This window comes from Phyllostomus discolor, chromosome 11 (assembly GCF_004126475.2).
Source record: "Phyllostomus discolor isolate MPI-MPIP mPhyDis1 chromosome 11, mPhyDis1.pri.v3, whole genome shotgun sequence".
NCBI classification, from domain to species: Eukaryota; Metazoa; Chordata; class Mammalia; order Chiroptera; family Phyllostomidae; genus Phyllostomus; species Phyllostomus discolor.
The window spans coordinates 69,916,482-69,942,334 of NC_040913.2; the positions used below are offsets into that span (position 1 = coordinate 69,916,482).

The 25,853-nt window shown below is 54.5% G+C and overlaps 1 protein-coding gene across 1 annotated transcript in view; it reads left to right on the forward strand.

Moving 5' to 3' along the window:
* The first annotated feature begins 600 nt into the window (after positions 1-600).
* ANK1 (ankyrin 1) overlaps positions 601-25,853 on the forward strand; it is a 229,778-nt gene continuing 204,525 nt past the window's right edge. The window contains exon 1 of the mRNA XM_028526395.2: positions 601-729. Coding sequence (XP_028382196.1) covers positions 604-729 — 126 coding nt within the window. The 5' untranslated portion in view covers positions 601-603. The remainder of the gene's footprint in view (positions 730-25,853) is intronic.

Here is a 25,853-nt window from a genome sequence, read left to right on the forward strand (position 1 = left end):
GACCCGACGGCGCAGAGCTTCTGGCGGCGGCGGCGGCGCCACTGCAGTGGTGGAAGCCCGGCCGGCCCGCCAGCCTGCAGCCGGACGCTCGCGATGCACCAGCGCGGGCGCCGAGCGCGCCGAGCCTCGTCGGGCCGGCCGGGTCCCCCGGCTGCAGGCTGCCCCCGCGTCCTCCTGCGTTAACTGCTGGAGTCCGCCTCCTCCCCGGCCGGCTCGCCTCCCGCCGCAGTACGAGCCGCCTCCCCGCCCCCGCCCCCCGCGCCGCCGCCGCCGCCGCCGCAGGAGAGGGAGGGAGGGAGGGACAGGGGAGGAGGTGGCGGGCCCTAGCCCAGAGCCCGTCCCGGGAGCCCGCGAGCGAGCTCGGGCCGCGGCGGGAGGCGCCATCCCGGGGCCGCGGGCAGCCGGGCGCGCCTAGCCCTCCGCGCGGCTCGCGGCCGCCTCCCCCGCGGACACGGCCGCATCCTTCCCGCGGCGGGGAAAGAAGCTCCCCCCTCGCGGAGCAGAGCCTCCTTTTCTCCTCCTCGGAGGGGGGGGGGGTGTCGCCACCTGGATCGCTAAGCGTGCGGGGTCCGGAAGGCAGCGACCGGAGCACCGTGACCCGCCATGGCTCAAGCGGCCAAACAGCTGAAGAAAATCAAAGACATTGAGGCGCAGGCCCTCCAGGAGCAGAAGGAGAAGGAGGAATCCAACAGGAAGCGGAGGAACCGCTCGCGTGACCGAAAGAAGAAGGTAAGAAGGGGGCGGCGGCGACAGCCGGGCGGCAGAGGCGCCCTGGAGGGGGGCTGCCCGCCAGACCCGGGAGCGCGGCGGGGGCGCGGGGCCCGGCGCCCGCGGAGTTGGAGCCGCCCGCGAGTGGAGGGCGCGGGGCGGGAGCGGAGGAGAGGAAGGGGCTTCGGTGCGGCGGGGAGGGGACGCGGCCGGCGGCGGGCAGGGCGGAGCGGAGGCCAGGAGGCTGAGGGCGCGCGGAGCCGGCCGGCCCGCGGCCCGCGGAGACCTTTCAGCACCTCGGACAGACGCCGGCAGGCCCGCGCGGCTCCGGGAGGAACTTTTCCGGCCTCCCCGCGGCCCGCGGGTTGGGTGGGCTGCCCCGCTCCGTCTCGTTGCCTCTCCGATTTCCGGGGGAGCTGGTTTGGGTGAAGGCGACTCCGGGCTCCAGAGGCTTCTCTGCTCGGCGCCTGCCTCGGTGACCCGCTCTCCGGCGCGGAGGGCATCGTTCCCAGGGCTCTGAACTAGTGGGGCTCCTGTCCTTCCCGTCCCTCTTCGCTCCCGGGAAGCGCCTTTCCGAAGGCCCTGGGACGGCGGCGAAAAGGCATGACCCCGGGCACTTGGCAGTGTCTTCTGTTCGGGTCACTTAAGAGGAGCCGCCTCTGGACGGCAGACGGGTGCGCGCAGCCCGGCCCGAGGCCTGGTGGAAGGACAGGTCCGCCTCGCTCGGCGGAGTGAGGCGAGCTCTGCCCCCGCGGTGACCCGGACCGCTTCGCATAACTGTCGCTGTGCCCAGCGCTTTCCTTTCGGGTCTGGGGTCTTCCTACCACTGACTTAAAGCGCCTTGAGAAACACCTTTGGTGAGAAACACCGTTTGGTTGGAAACGCCTTTGATTTTGAAGGGGAGGGGGCAGCTCCCTGGGCAGAGGGCTCCAGCCGAGAGGTGTTTTAGAACTCCCCCCACCCACCCCGACTGAGGAGGCCAGGAGTACTCGGACGGACATGGTTCTGGGAGCTGGAGATGGGGCTGGACTCCAGCTTCAGGAAAGCCATTTTCACCTGAGGAGGTCGATGTGGAGCGCGGCCTGCAAGCCTTTTGGCTAGGGAGTAGGGCCTGACCCGGCTCCAGGGCAGAGGCATTGGTCTTGGCTGAGAGTGAAACGTTTTTTCCCTGAAATTGTGTCGCCCTGAGAAAAAGTTGGGAGCCGGTGGTTGGCAGCAGGGTGTGGGGAACAGGCTGCCTGCGGGTCCCACTCCACTCACCAGCTGGTCAACAGGACCCACACCCAGTCTCATCCTAGAGGTGGGACACAGGGGCAAGAGTTCTCTGGTGGTAACCGAAGTCACCACGCACTGCAGGCTTTCCCCTACCCCCTCAAAGGACAGCTCCTCCTCCGTCAAGGGATTGCCATCTCGTGTGTAAATAGTAGTTTCACAAAAGTACCACCCCTTTAGCGGGACGGAAAAAAGAGGCCTTCCCCATACCGGGGGTGAATCAGAGTTTGGGTCGGTGCCACTGGCAGAGAACCTCACCCAGTCCTGCTGCTGGGGTCTGAAATGCCAGAGCCCATCCTGTGAGTCAGGCCGGGGGAAGACTGGGCATGTGTGACGTGTTCACCCGCTCTCCTGGCACAAACGTAACTTCTTGCCGGGGTGCTCTCCATTTCCATCCCTGCTACTGCTTCAGGAGCCAAGCCGAGCCTCCCCCAAACTGCTCACTCCGTGTTTTCATCCTAGTTCTTCCTCTCCGGCTTCTCCTTTGATGCTCTTGATGCCATAAATATTTTTTTGAGCAATAGTAAAAAAAAAAAAAAAAAACAACCAACCCTCTCCTGTCTTCTTTTCTTTGATTTCTTTTCATTCTATGAAACACTCTTGAACGTAACTCCAAATCCTGGCTGTATGTAATACATGCATATGAAAGTGCAATTTCAATATTCTTCTTTCCTCCTTGGGTCTTAACCTTTCCATTATTTACACTGTTAGTCCATTTTATTTCCATTTCCCAGTGCTAGATGATGATATTTCCCCTCCCCCTGAGCTGGTTATGTTGTTTTACTAGCTGGTCACAGCATACTGCGTCAGTGAGAATTCAAAAATCTTCCATACAGATTTTCATTATTTCATGCAGTATTCTGTGTGCTGTGACTGATCCAACAAGAATAAGGAAACCTTCACTCACAGTGACAGCAGGGTCATAAACTCCCAGAGCTGATTCTCTGGGTAAGGGGGTGCATGGCACGGGGCGAGGTGCGGGGGTCCTCCACGTGTATTTCATACTGACTGAGAGTTCTCTTGGCCATTGGCATGGCCTTGACAGCCATCTCGGAGAATAGAGTTAAAATTCATAGCAAAGCACAAAATTACAAGAAGGTGGAAGGCCCTGGGGAGAAAGGCGAGGCAAGGCAGGGAAACACAGGGAGGGATGTGGAGAGCAGGCCGAGGAGCTCAGGCAGGGGCTGGTTGAGCAGGTGACAGAGGGGGCTAAGCTGGAGGTTCGTGGAAGGTGAGGTCTCAGACCGTTTTTCACAAGTGAAGTAATTTTTCAAGGCAAAGCATATTACAGTCAAGCAGCTGCGGACTTGACAGTTGGTCGCAGACTATGGGGGTGCTGTGGAACCGTCCTTACATCAGCCTGAAGGAAGAACCTCAGACATGCAAATAAACATCTTATTCCAGTGAATCGGTACTTCCCGTGACTATATAGCCACACGGTGAGCATTCTGGATTTCCTGAAAGGAAAGGTGTTTGTCCCAGGGGCAGCCAGCCTACCGGGGACTGGCTGAGCAGAACCGCATGCCTCCCCGGTTGTAGAAATGATCACGGTTGTAACTTCAGCGGCGGTTGCAGTCTTACAGCTGAGGGTGTTGTGTGGGAAGGCGCTTGCTGAGGGGTGCGGTGCGACGGGGGATGGTGCTGATGTTGTGACGCACTGACTGACACCGACAGACACCACCTGGACACGGGCAGCTGGGCGAAGACTCGGGGGCTCTGAAAACACCTGCATTTGGCTGGGGCTTCACTCAGTTTTCTGTTTGTGTAGCACCCGTCCCCTCCCGATGCTTGCTGGTGGAGCTGCAGCTTTTTAAGAAAGACTGAACCCCAGTATTTATGACATTTACTAATAAGCCCCCTTGCTTCTGAAGGGCTGGATGGAAAGAAACAAATTGCCGAGCATGAGTAAAGCAGGCATTTGCATTAAGAACGGTGGCTTTCTAGGGCTGAGGAAGCCTTGGGCATGAGAATGTATGTGCTTTTTATGCTTACCCAAGAGCTTGAGGTGAGGAGAGGAGGAGGGGGAGGTTGAGGAGAAAGTGAGGCCGAGAATGGGGGCAGAATTAAGGGAAGGAGGAGAGGATGAAGAGGTGAGGGAGACAGGGAAGGGAGGGGGCTGGCCTCTCAGCCCTGCTTTGAGCGGTTACACTGAGCCTGCTACCTGCAGTACCTGTGAAATACCCCGGATAGCGTTTCTGAACTGTCTCTTTGTCCAGCCCTCTCTCCACCTACTTCACCTTCCAGTGTTGGCGAAGGAAGAGATTATGCCCTATTGATAGCTGTGTACCCCATAGCTAGCTCAGTGCCTGAGAAACAGTGGACATGCAATAAATAAATGCGTGTGGAATGAGTGTCAGATGAGTGGGTCCGTATGTCTGTCTCTGCTTGCCTCAGGCACAGGCGTGTGTGCAGGTGAACGATACTCTCTTCGACTAGCTATCTTTTGGGGGCAGCTGAAGAGAGCCTGATATTGCCTTGTTTTCTAACCATTTGCAGTACAATAGAAGTTTGTAGGCAGGCAGTGGAACCATCTAATTTTTTGGTGCAGTGAATTCTACCACAGAGCAGGTAGTTAGTTCCTTGCAGGGTCTCTGCTGCACTATGTGTCAATCCAAGTGTTTTCAGCCACTTGGAACAACGGCAGTGTTTGCACAGGGCCCCAAGGAGCCAAGCAGAGGAGGGTGCAGAAACGAAAAAGCAAGCCCAGGAATGGAAAGTGAGCATCGCTCTTCTCCGTGCAGGCAGTGCCTGCAGCCTTTCCAGCCTGCACCGCACTCCCAGCAGGGCCTTCGGCCTCTCTCGCACAGCTGGACCAGGCCCTACTCCTGGGCTGCAGAGATGTCTTAGGTTGAGCCAGTGATTGGAACTGCAGAGGACATTTGGGGGTACCTCCGTGAGAGACCACAGTGGTGGGGCCGGGCTTAGCACCAGGATGGTAGATGCAAGGTTATGTGGGCCCGCATCGCCCATTTGTAAAGGGCCTCAAATGTACACTTCTGCTGTTATCTCCAGGGGAGTTTACACATTTAATCCAAGAGATAACTGACAAGATCAAAAGAGAATGGTGTTCATCACATGTCTTTAAACCCAGGCCCTATTGCTAAATGACATCACTAGTGTATATTGCAACATGAGCTGATATTCGTATAGTTAGTCTCTCTTTGGCTTTTGAATAGTATAATTCTATTGCATTGTGTGTTTATTCCTAAATGTGTTAATGTATTAGTTGCAAGCTTTTAAAATATACCACCACTTTGATAACCCTACTTTGGCTTCTCTTCTTATTTTAGTAGCTTGGGAGCCTCAAAAAATCCAAGTGGCCCTGCCCCCCTCAAGCTCTGGGAGGTGCTGGCAGTGGCTGAAGATGTGGATATTCCAAGCCTGCTCTGTGTCCACCTTCCAGCCCAGCACCTCCCTCCCTGCTGCAGTGGCAGTGGCGGCCGGGGGGTGGGGGGGTGAGGGGAGGGAGTGGCTGTTCCCGGGGTGATTCCATCACCCCGCAACTGTCTGTGGGATCAGGAGAGGGGGTTTTTGTGGGCAGATATGTTACACCTTCATTTGCATCGAGAACTATATGGTTTGCACATTGTTTGCTTCCCACAGCCTGTGTTTAAAGTAGGTGGGGCAGCAGCTGTAATTCAGAACCCGAAGAAAGTGGCCTCCTTATGAAGGGGACCTAAAGCCAGCCTCCAGGACCTCTCTCTTCTCTTTGCACCCCAGCAAACTGCTTGCTCCCTGATTCTGCCTGTCTCCTCTCCATATAGCATTGCTTTTTTTTCTTTTAAACCCCAGTCTAAAGCCTCAGTCCTCCCTCTTCCAATGAAAGTGAGCAAGTGGTCGGGAGCAGGCGCTGTGTGCCGGGCACTTCTCACGTATGTGAACTCATCCCCAGGCTGCGCCTTCATCCTGCCTCTGTGAGGCTGATCTGCTCTGCATTCCTTCCTCTGTCAGCGTCAGAGCCCGTCACTCTTCTTCAAGAAACTCTCCTGAATGCTCCACCTCACCCCCCGCCCCATCTCCCTGCACTCTCCGCACGGCCACCTGTCATTTGTTCAGGTGTGTGTGTGTGTGTGTGTGTGTGACCCTCACCCTTGTTCCACCCCTTCTAGATTGTAAGCTCCCTGCAGCCAAAGCCCGAGTCTTTTTATAACTACCCAGTAAGTAATGTGGCTTGGGTTCATTCAGAAGCTACATGTAACAGGTTCAGATTTTCTTCTCAGACTTTGCTTTTGGAAGACTTGGTTCTTAGAATTGGAACCAAGCAAGTCTGTTTCTTTTCCTGAATTATCCTGATCAAAGCAAAACCTGTCCTCATCCATGTCAGGGTTTTGTAAAAAGGCAAATAAGGTTTGCTTGGCTCTATATCTCTATTTTTGGTTCTCGAGAAGCAGCTCAGAAGTCTGCCTCTTACGGGGCGTTAGGCTAGGAGTCAAATGCCTGGGTTCCAGTCTCAGCTCTTGCATTATCAGCTCCCTGTAATAAACAAGTCTCTGACTTCCTCTGAGCCTCAGTTTGTGCATCTGTAAAACAGGGATGAGAATTGAGCAAGGGTGTGCTTTGTGAAATTCAAAACTCCCATGTGTTTCCGAGCTTATAGTTAACAACATGCCTGTGAGCTGACGTATCCTCTCTGATAGACGCAATGACAGACAAAGGTCACACCTGGCTCTCCACGACGGCAGGAGCACGTGGTCCTGCGGGGGGTGAGGGGGTGGGGGGGAGGGGGGCGGCGCACGTTAGTACCATGGTGCTGGCAAATGGGAGAAGGGGGCTTTAAACCACATCTTCATTTTATTTCCAGGAAAAGAACGAGTTTTCTGTCTTGATAAGATTTATTATCATAGCCTTCGTTATCTACATGGGCCCAGTCTATAACTTTGAGGTGGACTTTGTTAAAGTCTTGCCTGGCAATTGCTGTTTTATCCAAAGAGGGACATGAACGTGGTCCCTACATTTTCCAAGAATACCATCCCTGTGAGGGCCGCGGCCGGCAGATCTGGGGTGTGGGCTGTCCCAGGTTTGGGACTCCCAGTGCCAGGCAGTCAGACTCCTCCAGGGAGCATCGGCACACCTTAGGAGTACAAGCCTGACACGCCTGAGAGAAAGGGGAACTCGTGCTGTGGGCGCTCAGCATGAAAGCTAGGATGTAATGGCCAGCCAGTTTTTAAATAGCTTTGTTTTCTTACCTGCTTCCCATGTGACTGGGTGCTTCCCCTCGGAGAGAATTTCTCGGAGTTTTTGCTAAGGTGCTAATACAGTTCCAGTTAATACTGCGTTTTTATCCATTTCAGAGTATCATTGGCACTGATAGCTGCAGAGCAACCTCCTTTGCTTACCAAAGGTGGGGGTGCGTGTTTGTGGAGAGCCTGCGCCTCCTGGAGCCATTACCTCACTGCATCCTCCAAACAGCCATCGATGGGTCAGATGAGGACAGAGCTGGGCTTAAACCCAGATCCAGCTGACTTCAAAGCTTATTCACGGACCTCCGCACTGGCCTGCCTTCTCGGGCATTTGTTGGCCCCCAGGAGATTCAAGGCTATTCCAGGCACTGGGAGGGAAGTCTGAACTGCTGCTCTTTTTCCTGCCTTCTTGTGAAGGACTTGCAGAGTAGTGGAAAAGCTGTCAGAGGAGGAGGTACTCCTAGGCCGACAGTGCAGGCAGGTGATTTGGGCTCAGGACAGAAGTGCTACAGTCTGGATTCCGGTGGGAACAGGGGTGTCCAGAGGCTCCTCTGTAGGTCTCAGGACCGACCCATGTGATGATAAGGACCTTGTCCAGGCATCTGGGTAACGAAAAGGGGCCAGATGAAAGAACCACTGAAAACGGAGTTGTTGGGGTCGCCTGCTCTGTCTCCAGCTCACCTGCCTCACCAAGTGGCTATTTCCCCCTTTACTTTCTGTTTGGGAGGTTTCTCTACCTATCACTGCATCAGCATCTCTTCCGTATAATTGTTTAATAATGTGCTGGCATTACACGTGCAGATGCCAAGTGACAGTGTTTCTGCCATTGTCATCTGTTCTTTCCTCCTCTCTGGGTGTTTTTTTTAAAGATTTTATTTATTTACTTTTAGAGAGAGGAGAAGGGAAGGAGAAAGAGAGGGAGAGAAACATCAGTGTGTGGTTGTCTCTGAGCAAACGCCACTGGGGACCTGGCCTGCAACCCAGGCATGTGCTCTGACTGGGAACTGAACCAGTGACCCTTTGGTTCGCAGGCCGGCACTCAGTCCACTGAGCCACACCAGCCAGGGAGGGCATCTCTGGGATTTTTGCTTGGCGTGGAGAGGAACCCCTTGCTGGGAGCCAGCCTTGGCTGGGGGGTATTAGGGGCAGGTGGGAGGAGAAGATGAGCACAGCCCAGCCCTTGCCAGGAGTTCTCACTAGTCGTTCCCCGGGATCCCTGTGCTTTCATTTCCTGCCCCTGAGAAGTCAAGTGGGCTAAGTAATGACCACCAAGGGGAGTGCAGTCAGGGAGAAAACAGGCACAGGAGATTCGAAGGCACAGAACATCATTGGAGTAGAATTGGGAGAGAAGGGGATGCAGTGAGAAGAAGCACTAAAGGAAAAGGGAAGGAGGCACCTAATTACGGACAGGCCAGAGCCGCGACTCCCAAACCCAACTCTGAGATGGAAGGGAGAGCCCCAAATGTGCAAGGTGGGACCCACGGGAAAAGAGGAAGGGAGTGATAGTCCCAGTGGCCTCTCAGGTTTGCTAGTGTCACAACCACCTGAGTGGGAGGGGGAGGGCTTGTTAGAAGCAGACTCTGATGCTCTTGTGGGCGGGGCCAGGCCCCTCCGCTGACCTCCCCCGCCTCCCCCCCCCCCACGCCGTGGAGCTTGCTTTGAGCTCATTGGAGAGCTTCTGTGCTAGCAGACAGATGAGAACATGTTGATGGAATGTGGCAAGACTGAGGGAGAATTAAACCAGGAGATGCAGGGAAGAAGAGGTGAGAAAGTGGAGGGTTTGCATTCACTTATTATTTAGTCTGTATCCAGTTCCCCAAAGGAAGTGGGCAAGTTAAGAACTGACTTTAGCACTGTGGCTATACCTATGGGGGAAGTAAACTTGAAAGGGGATGGGTTAGGGATCTTCCAGGTGCAGAATCTGGGTCTTCATGGACAGCTAGGGGTCAGCCTGGTGATTGAGGGGCAGGACGGTCAGATGAGGCAAGAGCAGGTGTGGGGGGTAGCACACAAGATGTGGAGGAGGAGGTGGTCTGGAACGGTGGGCCCAAGAGCAGGAGCAGGGAGAGCAGAGTGAGGGAGAGTAGGAGGAGGCTGGAGAGGGAGGTGACCTTGTGGCCCACCTGGTCTTGAAGGGCAGAGGCAGCCCTGAGTTGCTCCAGGCAGAAGTCTGAAGGTTACTGTGCCTTTGATGCAGAGATGGGCTGGGTGGGGTAGTGCTGTGGTGAGCTGGGTACCTGTTATGCTGACGGATGGTAACCCAGTTAGGGATAGGCTGGTCTGAGCTGGGGTGGCTGGCGGGGATGACTGGGTGCCTGAGAAGGTTGGTCTTTGTGGGTAATATACAGCGGGTGCCAGTAAGGAGTCAAGGATGATGCTGAAAGTTTCATTTTGACATATGTTGACATTTGCGCGTGCGTGTGTGATTAGATGTCTATAAAACCTCATTTCTGACTTGATGTTAAGTAGTTAGTTGGGGGTTCCTTTCACCTAGGAAAGAGGAGGGGGAACAGGTTAGGAAGAAACTAATAAGTCCTTTTTGGAGAATGTATTGTTAGGTAGCTTCCTGGGGCTCCCACTTGACAGAGGGAGAGAGCTGATGGATGTACTCTTAAATATCCGGAAATCTGTCGGGTTCGTGCTGGAACGGAGAGGCAGTCAGCTCGGGCCTGAGCTCTTCCGGAGTGCAGATCTTTTGAGGGATTGCTTCACACAGGCACATGCCCAGACGGAACCTGACCGGTGGATGCTCACGCTGGCAGGGAAGGCAAGCCCTGGGGCAAGAGCCCTGCCTCCTGCAGGGAGGCAGGACCAACACACTCTTAAACAGATGACTTTGGCGCCATCATCCATATGGTGAAATGCTAATGCCATCACTAAATACGATGCTTAAAAGAACTTGTTTTTAAGAATTTGCTTCTAATAAAGCAGGAATACACTTGGATGTAATGTAATTTAAAAATGTAATGTAATTAAAAGGGAAGACAGGGGCTGCCCTGCTGTCAAAGAGCACAGCCCAGCCCCCGCCCCCACCGATGTGTCTTCCACAGGTGAAGGCTGCGATTCAGAGATGACATCCCCCGCCCCCATAAGGAAGTCCAAGGTGATGTGGGCTAGAGCCAAGCAGGTCCCAGAGTGACAGGATGTGTTGGCTCGCGGTGCAGCTAGAGTGTGGTCCCGAAAGTCTGGGCAGCCGGGTCTTGGCATGCGAAGCCGCCCATTGGAAACCGACTTGAAAATGTGTGTGTGTTGGGCCTGATACTACACTCTGCCGCCAGAGCGATCTTCCAGAAATGCAAATCAGATCTCCACAGTCCTGCCCTTCAGTCCTTCAGGAGTTTCCTAATTGCCCTTAGAGTACGGTCCCATCCCGGCTTGTCACTCTGGCTTCCTTGGCGCCCCTATCTAGCCCGCAGCGGCCTTCCCCAGCGCCTCTCTCTCTTTCCCACGAGCTGCACCCAGCTGTTCTCTGAACTTACTCTAGTGCTTCGGATACGTGTGCTTTCTCTGCCTGCAGATTGTCCCGTCTGCTGACTCGCCTCAAACACTAACGCCGACTCCTCTGTCGGAATCTCGTTTAAATGTTGCCTCCCAAACCCTAGATAAGGTTAGGCCACCCTGCACCATGCTGTTCTGGTGTGCCTGTGGGCAAGGCGACCAGAAAATCACAGAAAATTAAAAGGACTTGAGAGTGCGTCAGGAGGGCATCTTGATGTCGAGGTGGCCACCAGGAGATGGGGGCTTTGGAAGCAGATGGTGTCAGGTGGTCCTGGGCTGATATCTGGGCTCGGATGTTACTAGCTGGGCGACCTTTGGCAAGGCCTTCAGTTACCCTCCCTGAGCCTTCGTTTTGCCGCTCCTAAGGTGGGGAGAGTAATACCTGCCACACAACCGGGCAGGGTTGGCGGAAGGATGCAAGGAGTTAATAGATGTAAAGCACCTGAGATACAGGAGGCGCCCGATAAATGCCTGCTGCAGCACCCCAGTTCCCGCTCACGCCCACCCCCTGCCCTGGAGCAGCCAGTGGGAGCAAGGCACGGGCACGCAGCGGGCTGCGGACGTGGTGGGGGGCGGGGCGGCAGCAACCCACGTCTGCCTCCGGGGCGCTGAATGGATAAAAAAAAAGATTTTTATAAATATGAACACCAGAGGTTTCCTCTTAAACGCTAAATATGATTCAGAAGGTGAAAGTCTGGGCCCACTTAGCTAAATTCTCACCTTGTATGTAATTTAAACACAGTGAGCTCCTTTCCAGAGACGGCCGTCAAGGTTACGTCCCAAGGTTGAGAGTGCTCCTCTCTCACTGCTGCCAGCTTCTTAAATGAATTAGGCAGGTCTGTGGAGAAATGGGAACCCGATGCAAAACTCCAATTAAACGGCCCAAGTCCGCAAAGCTTCGAAGTCTGGAACGTCTGTCAGGTTGTACTGAGTGTGTGGGGACGACAGAGTCTCCTCCGGCGTGGAGATTTGGCGGATTCCCTGTAATGCCATTTGAATGGGCTGCTTCGGTCTCTGTCACTCTGGAGCGAGAATGCTGCCCTGCCGATCCTATCCTAGGTTACCTCCGGCCGTGGGACGCCTGGGGCGGGGCCAGGCGTGCGATGACCGGTGACTGATTCAGTCCGAGAGGCGGCTCTGCTTTGGGGGGCGGGGTGGTGGTGGTAGGGAGCGCACAGTGGAAGAGGCCCGCGCCTGTCCGCTGCCCCTGGGTGACGCCTAGGGAGCCGTGCCGTTAGGGTCGCGTTCTCGAGCAGGTGGGCTTCACTGTCTGCTGCAGGCAGAGAAACCCTAGCCCAACAGTCCATCTTTGTTTTCTTGCTTGTCACAGGTGTCACGGCCTTTCGACCTCATTCCTGAACAGATCTGCATGTGAAGGGCATCAGGGCTACAAGCCGTGTGCTTAAATCTTAGCCCTTTAACCCATATGTCAATATTGCCCCCCATACAACAGGACCTTGAAATGAGGCAGACGGGAAAAAACATTCCTAGTGATTCTGTGCCAAGGGGAAAGCTGTACCATCACTGGATTCTCAGGAAGGACTGGGGCGGGTCTCTGCCACGCATCCACCTTTCCCACCCCTGCTCGCCTGCCACTGCGCATGCCCAAGCGACATTCCTGCGGTAACCTCTCATTTTGCCCTCCAATCCAGTCTTCCTCTTGCAGCAAGAATCTTTTTTTTTTCCAAATGCATTTCCACGTCCGTCCCTTCCGCTCATAAGACCTTTCAGTTGCTTCCCATTGGCTGTGAGGACCTGCCGACCACCGAGGTCCTCCGCCTCCTGCCCCCACGGCACTGCCAGGGCTTGTGGTGCTCTGCTGGCCCAGCACCTTCGCCCGCTGCTCCCTTCTCTCTGGAGCTCAGTCCAATCCCTACTCACCCTTCATGGCCCAGCTCCACCGTCCCCAGAAGCTCCCTTGACTCTGGGTCAGAGATGTTATAGAGGGGGTGCCTACCCTGAAGGGGGTTGGTGGGGTGTTCCTGTGTTTGCCCAGGGAGTCTCCCAGGCCTCTTACAGCTAATGGCACTTAGGAGGAAGTCCTAGGACAACACAGGGTTACCGACCCAGTAAGGAAACAAAACTAGTTCATTATCTTGTGTTTCTCAGTTACTGGAGCCTGTGCATGATCTGGATTGTAGGAGCCTCGCCTCCCTCCCACTCTGCCCCACAGATCTGTGAGCCTCAACTACGGTGGCTGTGGAGGGAAAGAGCAAACCCTGGGCGGAGAGAGCTGGGGTCGAGTCCTAGTTTTTTCACTGTGTGGCGTAGCTTTGGACTCTTCTTTGAGCCTCAGTTTCCCTACTTCTAAAATAAGGGGGTTGGCTTAGAGGCCTTCTAAGCCTCTTTTGGGAGGACTCATAATTCGGAATTTACAAAGCCACGGACGGGGCAAAGTGGCTCCCAGATGCCAGCTAGCTTCCCCTGGCTAAGGTGGGCCGGAGGGAGAGCCGGCTGGAAGTGGCTGTCCTGGGCTGTGGTCCGGATCTGGCAGACACCGCGCTGCAGGGCACAGGAGCGTTAGCAAAAGCATGAAAGACCACCCCGCATGGGGTTCGGGTGCAGGTCCTTTATATTCACCCCGTCCAACGCATTATTTTCATGGCACCGACACTGGGCAGATCAGGGAGAGGAAAAGGTCCTCATAAAGTGCAGGGGCCATGTGGGCGGTTAGACCGTCACAGTGCTCAAGGTCAGCAGCTCTCGTCCTTTGGGTGTGTGTGTGTGTAGAGAGCCTGTGTCACTGGGCACCCCTGTGACCCTATAAACCTCCTGCCGGGGCCGGTAGGCTGCCTCCTTCTACTCGGGTAACAAAGACTAGCCTCCGCCCCAGGTGAAAGCAGGAGGCAGGGCACCTTCTATTTCCAGTGCCAGGTGACGGGGCCTGTCACACTCAAAGTTGCTTTCAAGGTCATGAACAAGGTGAGCCTCCTTCTGTGGAGCTTGTCAGCCTTGACTCCAGTGGGGAGGGGGCTGGAACAGCCCTTTCTCCTCCCTTGTCTTGGAAGGCAGACCCAGGCGACCCCGGCCCACAGGGCAGGTGACATGCTGCAGGATACTCGGCGTGCTCTGCCAGACAGTCCCGGCTTCGTAGAGACTCCTCTCTTCGAGGTGAACTGCCCATCTGGGGCAAAGCCCAGCTTTGTCACCCACTTTGTCACCCACTCAGTGAGTTTCTGAGGAGTCAGCACTTTCAGGAGAGGCTTGTGCCCCAATTCAGTGCTTTTGGGATTTCGGTCCTCCCCTCCCTGGAATACAGTGCTCGCTGGTTCAGTGGAAGCCTCAGGTGCTGAAAACCTGTCACGTTTTCTTCAGTGGCTGCTCTGCTGGGACCATGGTGAAGAAGGAGAGAACCGTTCCAGTGAGGGGACATCCAGGTCCGGGCTGTCAGTGAACTTGAACCCTGCCCAATGGTCGTATCTGGGAGATGAGCCCCCCTGGGTATTCCGGCCTCAAAGAGCCCTGGGGCCAGGGCGGTGGGTGCCACGTGGACAGAGCAGTGGTCGCACAGAGCTCGGACTGCGGAGCATTTCCGCCCTCCGCCCCTGGTCATTTCTCTGTCCTCCTAACAGCCCTGCAGAGAGGCAGGGGTCAGGTTCCGAAGTTCACACGGGCGCAAGGTCAGACTCAGCAAGACTAGGCATGTTTCACTCCACCGAGAAATTCGGGGGCTGGAGCTGAAACCTCAGACTGTCTGTCTGTCTCCAAAGGCCTGGTTTTTATAACAAGCAGGCGGTAGCAGGTGCAGGGTGTTGGGGATTAAAATTTGTGTTGGTGTTGGGGATTAAAATTTGTGTTGTTCTCTGTTTTTCTCATCTATCAACCACCTACCCAGCTACCCGCTGGAAAACAGCGAGGCCCAGCTGTGGGCAGCTGATGTCCTCTCCGCTGAGGGAGAGAAGGGAAGGCGAGGGACACCTCTGACCCGCACAGGCTCTGGGAGAACAGCCGCTCTATAGGGGAGGACCTCGGAGCGCTCAGCAAGGTTCAGTAGCTTGCCCAAGGTCACACATTCTCTCAGAGCCAGGGCTGGGGTTCGTACCAGCTGCCTGATTTGGAAATCTTCACCTTACTGCTCCTGGGGCTATTACGAGTATTAAACAAAATCAAATAGACAAAGTGCTTAAATGGGGACCGATGAGGGGCAGGAGATGAAAAACATTTTAAAAGCACTTAACACACAGCCTAGACCTGGGTGAGAACTCTGTGTGTCAGTCCCTTTGACTCTGTAAGATAAAACAGTGCTCTCACCTGGGGAGAGGAGGCATGCCTTCCCACCAGGAGAACCAGCACCACAGATATGGATACAAAGACAGAGATGGACATGCTGTTAGACAGATAGATGGACAGGAGGGTGGCACCAAAACCCCCATAATTATCTTCCGGAGAGTGGGCCCCTTGTAGTGCAGGCTTTCCCCGCTAGGTGAGTGTTCTAGGAACCCATCTGTATCAGTGCACCAGTTGGTGTTGTTGTGAGAGGCTGCGTTCAGCTTCCGTGAATTTTTTTGAAGATTCTTTCAGTGCATTTGCCCATTTCATGGTGGGTGATTTACGAGCCCGCCCACGCTGCACTGGGCATTCAGCAGTTTTTACCCAAAAACGGCATGACCCCCGTGCCCTACCCTCCCTATTCACCTGATCTCGCCCCGAGCGACTTCTTTTTTGCTTCCCCGGATGAAAAAATTCCTCAAAGGGAAACATTTTGCTGATGTGGAAGAGGTGAAACAAAAGATGGCAGAAGCACTAAAAAGCATCAAAATCTACGAGTTCAAAAACTGTTTTGAGCCGTGGAAAAACGCCTCGATAGGTGTATTGCATCAAAGGGAGAGTACTTTGAAGGTGACTGAAGTTTAAACGTGCAAGAATAAATACACAATTTCTTGTAAATGGATTCTGGGTTTGTTGGGTGCCCCACGCACAGACACATGAAAGGTGGTGTATGTACAACCAGTGCCTTAGCATGGGAGCGTTAGGAACTGAGGAGGGCCCTTGCTCCCTCAGGAGGTGGCTGGGTGAGCTTGGAAAAATCTCTGCACTTCTCTCTGCCTGGGTTTTCTCACCTGGCTTATCTAGGACCTGGAATAGGCTCAAGGACATAGCGTCTTGGAAGGGAACTTGGAGGTCTCATACCCCACCCCCTTCATGGGGAAACTGTGTCCGGAGAAATAAAATGACTTGTCCAAATCACACAGCTGCTTTTAGTGGCCAAGACCAGGAGAATACGAGGAGCACGTCTCCAGGCTTGGCTCTTCCGGCCCCAGTGAGAAATTCCAGCCCTTACAAGCTGTGAGTTTTGGAGCACATGGTGCTCCAAACATGGTGGGAGGGACTGGGAGAAGGGAAGAGGGGTTTTTGTCCTTTTGTTCCCCATGGAAGCAGCCCCGCCAAGTAAAGGTGGCACAAGGAAGAGTGTGCAGCACAAGGAAGAGTGTGCAGGCACTGGAAGGGGCCCTCTGCCTGTGGGTGGAGGGCCTGCACGAATGATTCAGGGCCCTCCGGGCGTCTCTGTGGGGGAAGAGGCTCCCAGGGTGCTCTATGTGGGCATGGAAGACGGAGTCGCCTGCACCATCCCCCACCCCCCGCCCTCCCCCCTCCAGAAATGTGCCTGGAGCAGATTATGCTGATTGGCCCTCCTCTCATTGCCCCAGTCAGGCCCTGAGGGCTGCCACGGTGGCCTGGGGTGGACGTTTAGTTTGTTCCCTGCATTTCTGGCCTTTGGGGCACATTCATCAGGTCCAGCTGCTCATTCTATAGGCAGGAACTGAGGGCAGGGTGGCAGGAGGGACCCCCTCCCCGCAAGGCTGTGGCTGAGTGGGGCCTGAACCTCAGACTTCCAAGTGCTCTTTGGATGCAAGGTCTGGTTGCCCCTTGAGTCATGGAATATGTCTGTCTATGTATGTATCTGTCTGTCTCGGTCACCTACTACCCTATTGTGCTTCGCCCTGGGGAAAGACGGAATAAGAAAAGCCCCTTTGTGAGAGTACTGCACTCTTTTCACCCTTGTCTTCTTCTCTTCTTCACTTCCTTTTTTCCCATTTACTCTAAATATGTGCTGGGCCATTTCTGACATGCTCCCCTTCCCAATACCTTATTCCTACTGGCAACGAGGGGTACAAAATCCAAAACCCCTCTCTCCTTGGCTACCCAGTAAGCTCCTGGTCATCTTGCAAATACAGAATAAATATCACCTCTTTCAGGAAGCCTTCCCTGACTTCCTTAAGCAGAAATAATTGCCTCTCCCCCGCTTTTGTGTTCCATCAGCACCACTAATCTCACTGTCACAGCACTCACTGTTTCACTTGCTTAAGTTGGAGGTGGGCAAACTTTCACTGTGAAAGGCCACACGGAAAACGTTTTTCAGCCTCTGTTGCCAGCACTCAGCTCTGCCATCATGGCACAAAAGCACTGTAGACGACACGCAAATGGATGAGCACAGCTGTGTTCCAATAAAACTTTATTTATGGGTGCTGAGATTTGAGTTTCATTTCATTTTCTACATCTTACAAAATGCTATGCTTTGCTCCCCCCAACCATTTCAAAAAGTGAAAACCACCCCTAGCCTGTGGGCTGGGCACACACAGGCTGCAGCCGGATCTGGCCCTCGAGGGCGGTGCGCGGACCCCTGGGTTGAATGCTTGCTCTCCTTGCCTGGCCGTGCACAAAAGCTAGACCTCGGTCATCTCCGCATCCCCAGAGCTTGCCGGTTGAATGAATGAATCTGGCGATTTACATTAAACACACCCGCACAGAATCATCGTGGCGTGGCTAACTCCTTCAACAGTCCCTGGAGGGAGGGAGACGGGACGGGTGTGATTGTTTCACACAGAGGCACACGGGGGCTGTAGGACTGGTGTCCTGGAGGAACCTTGGGCCTTCTGGTCCCCACTCCGGTGGGGCAGTTGCTGTGTCAGGTCCTGGGGCGCTGCTCTGGTGGCTGCGTCCTCCTCAGCCGCCAGGCCATCTCTAAGGAGCTGGGCCTGCAGGGTGGCCCCACTGCTGGGTGCGGTAGAAGCCATCGAGGAGCACGCCTCTCAGCTGTGGAAACAGAGGCAGCCTGGCGCCCGCCTGGGCAAGAGGCCTGTGTCAGGACGGTTTGGATTCCTTCCGCCTCCCTGGCGTTGTGCGGCCCGTCTGTTCTGCTGAGGGGGAATTGTTACACAGAGCTAAAATTAGATGTTTTGTTTGAATTATGTTAATTCAACTTAATTGCTGGGGAATGTCACTGTTCTTCAGAAATCCCCGAGCTCTGGGGGCCTGGGTGAATAATGATCCCCCCTTAGACTTGTGCCTTGCCCCCCATCCGGGCAATTCCACCTTCACTGACTCGTTTGATCTCTCAGGACAGACTCGGGAGGACAGCAGCCCGGAGACTCGATCCCCTTTCTCCTGGATGAGGAAGCCGAGGCCTGGGTGCCGCGATCACATTCCCCAGGTCACGGGTCTGCTTCTAGCTGATTTCCCTTCTGCTAGTGCCGTCGTTTAGAAACTCTTGCCCTCTCCCTGTTTGTCTGAGCTGTGGGCAAGGCTGGCGCCGTGCGCAGGCACAGGATCCTCCCCTTAGAAGGGCTCTGAGCTTATTCAGTGCCCCGCTGTGGCCATTTTGAAATTACCCATCATTTTCAAACAGAGGACCCCGAGTTTTCACTCCGTGCTGGGCCGTGCAAATTGCGTAGCCCGTCCTGGCCCTCAGGTTGTCTTCATGGACTGGCGCTTGTGTTTTTCTGTCCATTTAACCCTGGGCGTGATTTGATCTTGGGCGTGGCAGCTGGGATGTCCAGAGGAGCTTCTTTTTGTGAACAACTCCCTCCAAACCTGTCTAAAGGTGAGAGTCCCGCGTGGCTTCTGGAGAGAAGGCCAGCAGGTCAGCCTCCAGCTCCTCTTCCTCCAGCGGCTCAGGTGCACTGCCAGGAGCAGGCAGTGCTGCCTCTCGGTGACCCCGTCCCTGCCCCAGCCTAGCGTTCACGGGTCAGAACAGTGCGTGAGTGTTTCTGCAGCGGGGCCTGGCTCTCCTGACCTCTGCTGTGCCTGGTGATTTTTTTCCTGGGCTCCTTCTGTGACAGGGTGGAGTTCCGTAACGTATTTTTGTTTCCTAAAAAGTTGGACACAGAAACGGTTTTGATTTGCTAATTTGCAAATACAAGCCTTACCACTAAATCACATTTCAGTTTACATTGATCGAATGACCTTTAATTGAAAAGAAAAATTCCGTGAAACCTTTCCCCAATCCCTGATGGATTGTTCCTGTGAATATAAATGTGTAGAATTTCTTGGGAAACTTAAAAGTGGTACAGGAGTTGAGAGACTTCCATTGCCCACAGATCTGTCATGTTGGTTTGTTAACAAAATCCATCAATGCGATGAGGATTGGAGGTTTACTTTTGCACCTTCAGCGTTCGGGTTGGAGGTCAGGTCTCTCGGTGTAGAAGAAAGCATGGCAGGTTTTGGCGTTGCGTAGACAGACCTTGGCTGGGATCTGAGCTATACCATGTGCTGGTTTGGCTCCTCTGAGCCTCAGTTTTCTTACCTGTAAAATAGGCCATCTGTCCCTCCTCACCTCTGCTTGTGCCTGGAAGTTGAAAAGAAATGTTAAATGTGTGTCTGTCCCCTCTGCCGTGCATACTCGATATGAACCCCTTTCTGGGGTGGGGTTGGGGTGCTGAGTGACCAGCATTAGCATGAGGACGAGGACAGGCAGCTGGGGTGGGGGCGCTGTGGGGTGTGGCACCACCCAGAGCCGTTGTGGTGGCTGTTCATGCAGGGTGGCCGCGCTGGCGGACCTGCAGGCGTATGGGAACCGCCAATGGGATCAGGGTCTTCCCTGGGTGCTTGCAGACACACCAAGACCAGGGGCTGGACTGGGGAGGCCACTCGCAGCCTGTGGGGAGAATAAAGGATGGGCTTCTGGATCTGGGCGGCAAGCGTCAGGTAAGGGCGGTAGCTCGGGGGGACCCCTGAGGGCCCAGGGTGGGCCAGATGGAGCAAGCGTGGGTGTGTGTGCCCGCAGTGTGGTGCCTCAAGGGGGAGCCTGGGCTGCAACCGAGTGTTGAAAGCCAAGCAGGTGCCCTTGGGCCTCCCTTCTCTTGCCCAGCAGCCTCTCCACCCTGGGGACCTGCAACGTTAGACTATCTAAAAACACAGCAAAAAGAACAAAAAAAGATGTTGCTGTCCCTCTGAGAGAAAGGGCCCCCACGGGAACTGGGGACATGGGGAATCAGTCATCCACACCGGAACCCCTAGGCTTTCCTGCCTGGGGCCGGGATACCCACCTGCTTAGGAAGAGAGGTCGGTGGGCAGCTACTCATTCAACCAGAAGCTGGTCTGGCACAACAGACCAATTGAACTAGACTTTGGAAGTGTCTCCCTACTATGTGTACAGATGGGTCTGGCTGTGGAACCTTGACATTGAACCTGGGTGGCCCGTTGGAGAGAGCTGGGATTTGGAGTTGGATGGATTTGGGGTGAAGTCAAGGCTCTACCTGGCCAAGTCATGTGTAGCCTTTCTCTTTCCACCTGTGAGTTCTCCAGTATCAGTGTTGAGGTGCTGCATCAGACTCATAGTATGGAGATGGCTGTGGTCACCCTCTCCAGGACTTCTGGACACCTGGAGCTGAGGATTCTGCCTCCATCCATGCCCACCCATGCTGTGCACCACTGCCCTCCCTCCTCCCTGCCCCAGATCCTTAAACGGTGAACCACTGCTGCCTGCCCCTGGGCTGGGACCTGAGTGCTGGAGCCTAGCTCGGCTGACCCTGTGCACCAAGGGGCTGCAGAGCCCTTGTTTCTGGAGGGCAGGATAGGGGGGCTTGTGGCTGAGAATAGGGGGAGAAGGAGGAGGGGGGCCTGGTCATCCCCATGCCCCTTCCAGACCAGCTCTGGGCCCTCCCGAGTCTACCATCCTAAGCTCCGTAAATGGATGGGAGCAGAGTGTCTTGAGGGTCTGCCTCAGGGATGAAAGGCGTCTCCTGTTGGACCAGGCAGACTCCCACTGCCTCTTCCGAGAACCTTGCAGGGGCGGAGCTTTTGGTCTCAAGTTAGACACCTATTAAATGCAAGTGGCTGGAGGCATAGCCCCAGGGAGGGCCAGTCACTGGGAAAATGGGAAGATTAAGAGCAGGAAGTCCGGCGTGGAGGGGAAGCAGAGTGAAATGAGGCCAGAGCTCAGGAAGCGAAATTCTCAGTTGTAAATTTTTTCTCTGTCAGTGCTGAGGAGCCGACAGCTGCAAGGGAGGCACCCTTAGGCCCCTGTTTATGGCCCAGCCGGCTCCTTGTTAGCACACTCTGCTCGGAGATACGGAGAAAAGCAGAGGGACCTCTCCTGGGCCTCCTGCCCCTCTGCCCCGCTCACTGAGAGAGATGGGTGTTGACCCGTCACCACGGCAGGCCTGCTGGGGGGCCTGGTGGGCACGTGCCCCAGCGGGTGTGCCGCAGAGATGAGCAGGCAGACTTTAGGAAACTATTACTTTGGTAAGCAGTTCTTACCATACCTGCGCCCCCTACAACCTTTTAAGTGAGTAGAAATTTAATTTAGTAGAAACAAATGATGATGGAGATGAAAAAAACAAGATCTGAAATAGAGGCGTGTCCAAGATCCTGCTGGTTCTGGAGAAGTGGCGGGGGGCCCTCTCTGAAGGGGGCGCCCAGATGCTCCGTGTCTGCAGCAGCTGCAGTCGCCGGGCAGGCCATTCCTGTGTCTCTTCCACCCGAACGCAGCCTCTGTCCCCCTGCTGCAGGATGTCCGGAAACCTGGGCTCTGTCAAGGCCTAACTTCGCTAAGGGTGTCTTAGTACTCACGAGCCCACCTGTGTTTGTGTGCGTGCGTGTGTGTTGTGTGTTGTGTGTGCATGTGCAGGTGTGTGTGTGCAGGGTTAGGTGCTGGTGTTCAGCTTGCCTGCATCTGTTCAGCTCCTGCAGTCACACGCCCAGCCGAGGCCCAGGCAGGGGCACTGCTGCTGCTGTGCTGGCTGCCGGAGTCCCCTAAGAACACACGAGCGCTCCAGGAAGGGGTGGCTGCATGTCCAGGGTCTCAGAGGCCTCCCCCCCATTCCGAAGCAGGCTCCGTTCCAGAACTGCCCAGTCTGGTGGCAGCCCCTCACACCCCTAGAAATAACCGTGAACCTCAGTCTGCCATTTGCTGGTTTACAAAGAGCTCTGGTCTGTATTCTCCTATTTAACTTAATCCTTAAAGGGCACTGTGACTCCCCTTGAGGCGTAGGTTATCTTGGATATAAACCCCACTTTCGTCACTGGTACCCACGAACCAATGAACTGCGTTAGGCCTCAGTTTCTTGTCTGTAAAATGGGGATGAGACTATATGGATACCTGTCTCATGGGGTTATTGTGGGGGTGAAGTGAGATCATGAGTGCAATTTGCCTGGTTCGTGGTACGTGCTCAGAATGTAACTCGAGGACACTGCTGTTACCTTCTTCATTGGACAAACAAGGAAAACGAGTCCCGGGAGAGACGCTGTCCCAGAGGGACGGTGGTGTTGTCGTGCTGTGACGGATCAAATACGACTTTAAAAAGCATTCTTCTGAGAGGCGTTCAAAACACGGTTAGAGATAAAGATATTAAATGAAACTTGGAGGCAATGGGGAAAAATTTAGTCACCTGTTTCTTTACAGGCGAAATCAATCAAATCTTTTAAATAGAACAGGGATTTTTTTTTTCTCCTTAAGAAGATGAGCCATAGCGGGAGGGAGAGAGCACTCAGGTAGGATGAGCCACTGCAGAAAACAACGTTGTTTTTGCAGGTTGATGCCTGCGGGCCTCTGCCCTCTGTAGTGTGCTCGCTTTTTCCTCAGCGGAAACGGTTTGGGAGTTTAACGCTGCTTCCATAAACCCTGCTACTGGTGGTTCTGCCGCAGACACCCCTGCCTTTGTCACCAGAGATGCGGGCCCTGCCAGCCCCTGGGGTCCGTCACGGTGCTGGGGGTGCTCTGCGGCTTGGGGATCTCAGCCAGCGTTTCTCAGGTCGGGGTGATGGGAAGCCAAGGTGGAAGGGAGGTCACCCCAGGGGAAGACCTGGGCAAACTCTCAGCTCAGGCTTTATTAAACCCTTCTGCAGATATATTACCTTTTTTTTTTTTAACCTTCACCTCCTTTTATAACCCAGGTTGAGGATTAAAAAGCGAGTGTCTCCATCTTACTCGACACACACCCCAGAGGCACCGATCACACATCCACAGCTGGACATGCCCCTGTGGCTGTCAGGTCTGTGCCTCTGGACCTTTGCTCTCCTTGTCACCATCGCTGTTGCCTGGAATAACCCTCCGGGAATGTAACTTAGCCTGTAGGGAAAGGCTGGGGTTTTAGAATGAGAACTGGATTAGAATCCTGACTTCAGACGACTACCTGTGTGGCTTCTGGCCTGTTACTGAACTTCTCTGCACCCCCGTGTCTCTGAAATGGGGCCACTAGCAGCACTGGAGGCGGCAGTGGGATATCGTGCACAGAGGGCTTGGCCCGGTGCCTGGCACGCAGTGGCAGGTGAGCTCGTGGGCTGGGTGGGTGGGGGATGGACAGAGGGCCGTGTCTGGGCTCCCAGAGGCCAGGCCTCTCGGCTGTGACGGTGCTGCTCTTGGTGCTGTGTCCAAGCTCCGTCTGGGGGTGCTGAAGCCTCCGGGGGTCAGCTTCCTCCCTCTGCAGCACCGGCGAGCTGTCTGAGTCGGAGTCATCTTGCAGCATCCTTCTGCAGGAAGTGTTTGGTATGACTAAGACTACGAATAGCTCGGGCAATGCGAGGCTCATCTGTTTCTGAAATATTAAAAACACTGAAGTGAGTTAGGCTGAGCAAAGTGATGACAGCAGCTTATAAATAATAAATCCATCAGGGGCTGCTAGGGCCCTGTCTCCCGCAGTGTGGGTGCCTCTTCCGGACTCTCCCCTCCCTCACCGCAGGGGCTTCTCCTCCCAGGCCGGGGGAGGGCCTTTCAGTTCTGCTTGCACTGGGCTTTCCAAGGTCTGTGGGCCCTCTGCCAGCACAGCCCCTGCCCGCTTCTCCACGGCAGCTACCGCAGCTCTGGGGAACCTCACAGATCTCAAACCCACGTTTTCTATCAGGGCTCTTACATGCGCGGTGTATTAGCTTGCAGGGGCTGCCACAGCAAAGTACCACAGGCTGGGGGGCTTGAACAACAGAAACCTATCATCTCGCAGCCCTGGAGGCTAGAAGTCCAAGATCAAGGCGTCAGCGGGGCCGGCTCCTCCTGAGGGCTGGGGGAGAATCTGTTCCAGGCCTCTCTCCTGGCTCTGGTGCTTCGCTGGGAGTCTTTGGTCTTCCCTGGCCGCTGGTCGAAGCGGCGCCCTGACCTCTGCCTTCACGTTCACACGGCGTCCTCCCTGTGTGCGCGTCTGTCTCTGTGTCCATATTTCCCTGTGTAGAAAGGACACCCGTCATACTGGGTTAGAGCCCACCTGCATGACCTTATTTTAACTTGATTACCTCTTCGAGGACCCTATTTCCAGATAAGGTCACAGTCCAGGTCCTGGGGCTAGGACTTTACTGTATCTTTTTGGCAGGACAAACGCAATTCAACCCAGAAGTCCAAGCTAAGAACAGTGTTCCCCTGAAACCCTTCACTGTCCTCGGAGAGGGGCTCCAGAATCTCGGACCCTCAGAGCTGGTAGGGCCTCCTTTCATTTACCAAAGACAGCGAGGCTGTGAAAGGGGGCCTGGGGGCGGAAGGCCAGCTGCCTGAGTCCCAGGCCAGTAGGCTCCGCCCTTCCTTTGCCAACACCCCGCTCCACCCCCTTGCTCCGCCCCCTGTGCCCCGCGCCTCTCCTGCTGGAACTGTCAGGTGCCAGCGCTCACATTTGTATGATGGGGGAAGGGAAGGGAAGAAACATTTTGTGTGCTAGGCACTTTCACATCTCATTTAATTTTTATGAGAATGTCTATGGTGGATAGGACCACCCCCATCCCCCACCCTTTTTTAAAGCGGTAAAGTGCACGTAACAGAAGATCCACCCTCGGGACCGTTGTTCAGCGTGCAGCTGGGGGTGTTAGGCGCATCGCCGCCCTGCATCCCCAAAACTCTCTTCACCCCACAGACCGAAACTCTCTCCCCGCTAAACAACCCCTCCCCACTTCTCCGCCCCCAACCCCTTCCGGCCCTGGCAGCCCCTGTTCTACGTTCTGTCCCTGAGACTTTGACTAGTCCATGTGCCTCATGCAAATGGAGTCATACAGTGTTTGTCTTTTAGTGACTGGCATGTTTCAGCATAATTCCCGTGTTCGTCCATGCTGCAGCATGTGTCAGAATGCCATTCTTTTCAAGACGGACTACTGTCCCAGCAATGTACATGTAGGCATGTATGGCATCTCGCTGACCCATTTATCTACTGAAGGACATGGGTTGCTTCCACGTTTACCTACTGTGAATGATGCTTCTGTGAACATTGTGGAAAAATATCTGTTCAAGTCTCTCAATTTTTTTCTAAGTATATGCAGAAGTAGAGTTACTGGATCATGTTGTAATTCTATGTGTAACTTTCTGAGAAGTTTCCGTACTGTTTTCTACAGTGGTTGTACCATTTTGCATTACCACGAGCAGTGCACACAGGTTCCAGTGTTTCCGCGTCCTCGCCAACACTTGTTTTCTCGATAGGAGCCACCTTAATGGGTGTGAGGTGGTATCTCCTTGTAGTTTTGGCTTGCATTTCCCAAATGATTAGTGATGTTGAGCATCGTTTCATGTGCTTATTGGCCACATTTGTGTATCTTCTTTGGAGAAATGTGTATTCAAGTCTCTTGCCAATTTTTTAATTGGTTTATGTGTTGTTTTATTGTTTACTTTCCATCCTCATTTTAAGGGTGAAATCAAGGCTCTGACCAGGTAGATAACTGGCCAAAGATTACACTGCACAGGTGGTGGAAGAGCTGGAATCAGGACTCCAGCTGGTCCCCAGCAACGTGCCTTCGCTTTCTGCCTTCCACCGTGTGCTGCCTTAGAAGTGGCCGCCTGGGTCTAATGATTGGCTGGAAAGAGGGGCAGAGGAGCGAGTCAGATCAGCAGAATTTGTTGAAACATCTACCGTGGATCCAGCCCCTGCCGAGATTCTATGAGGACATCAGGAGGGTGTGTCCGTCCTTCAGTGGCTTCCAATCCACAGAAGGAAGAGAAGATTCATGGCGAATCACAGGACAATAAAGAGTTATATTAAGGTCACCTTGGTCTGAGTGGACAAGCCGTGG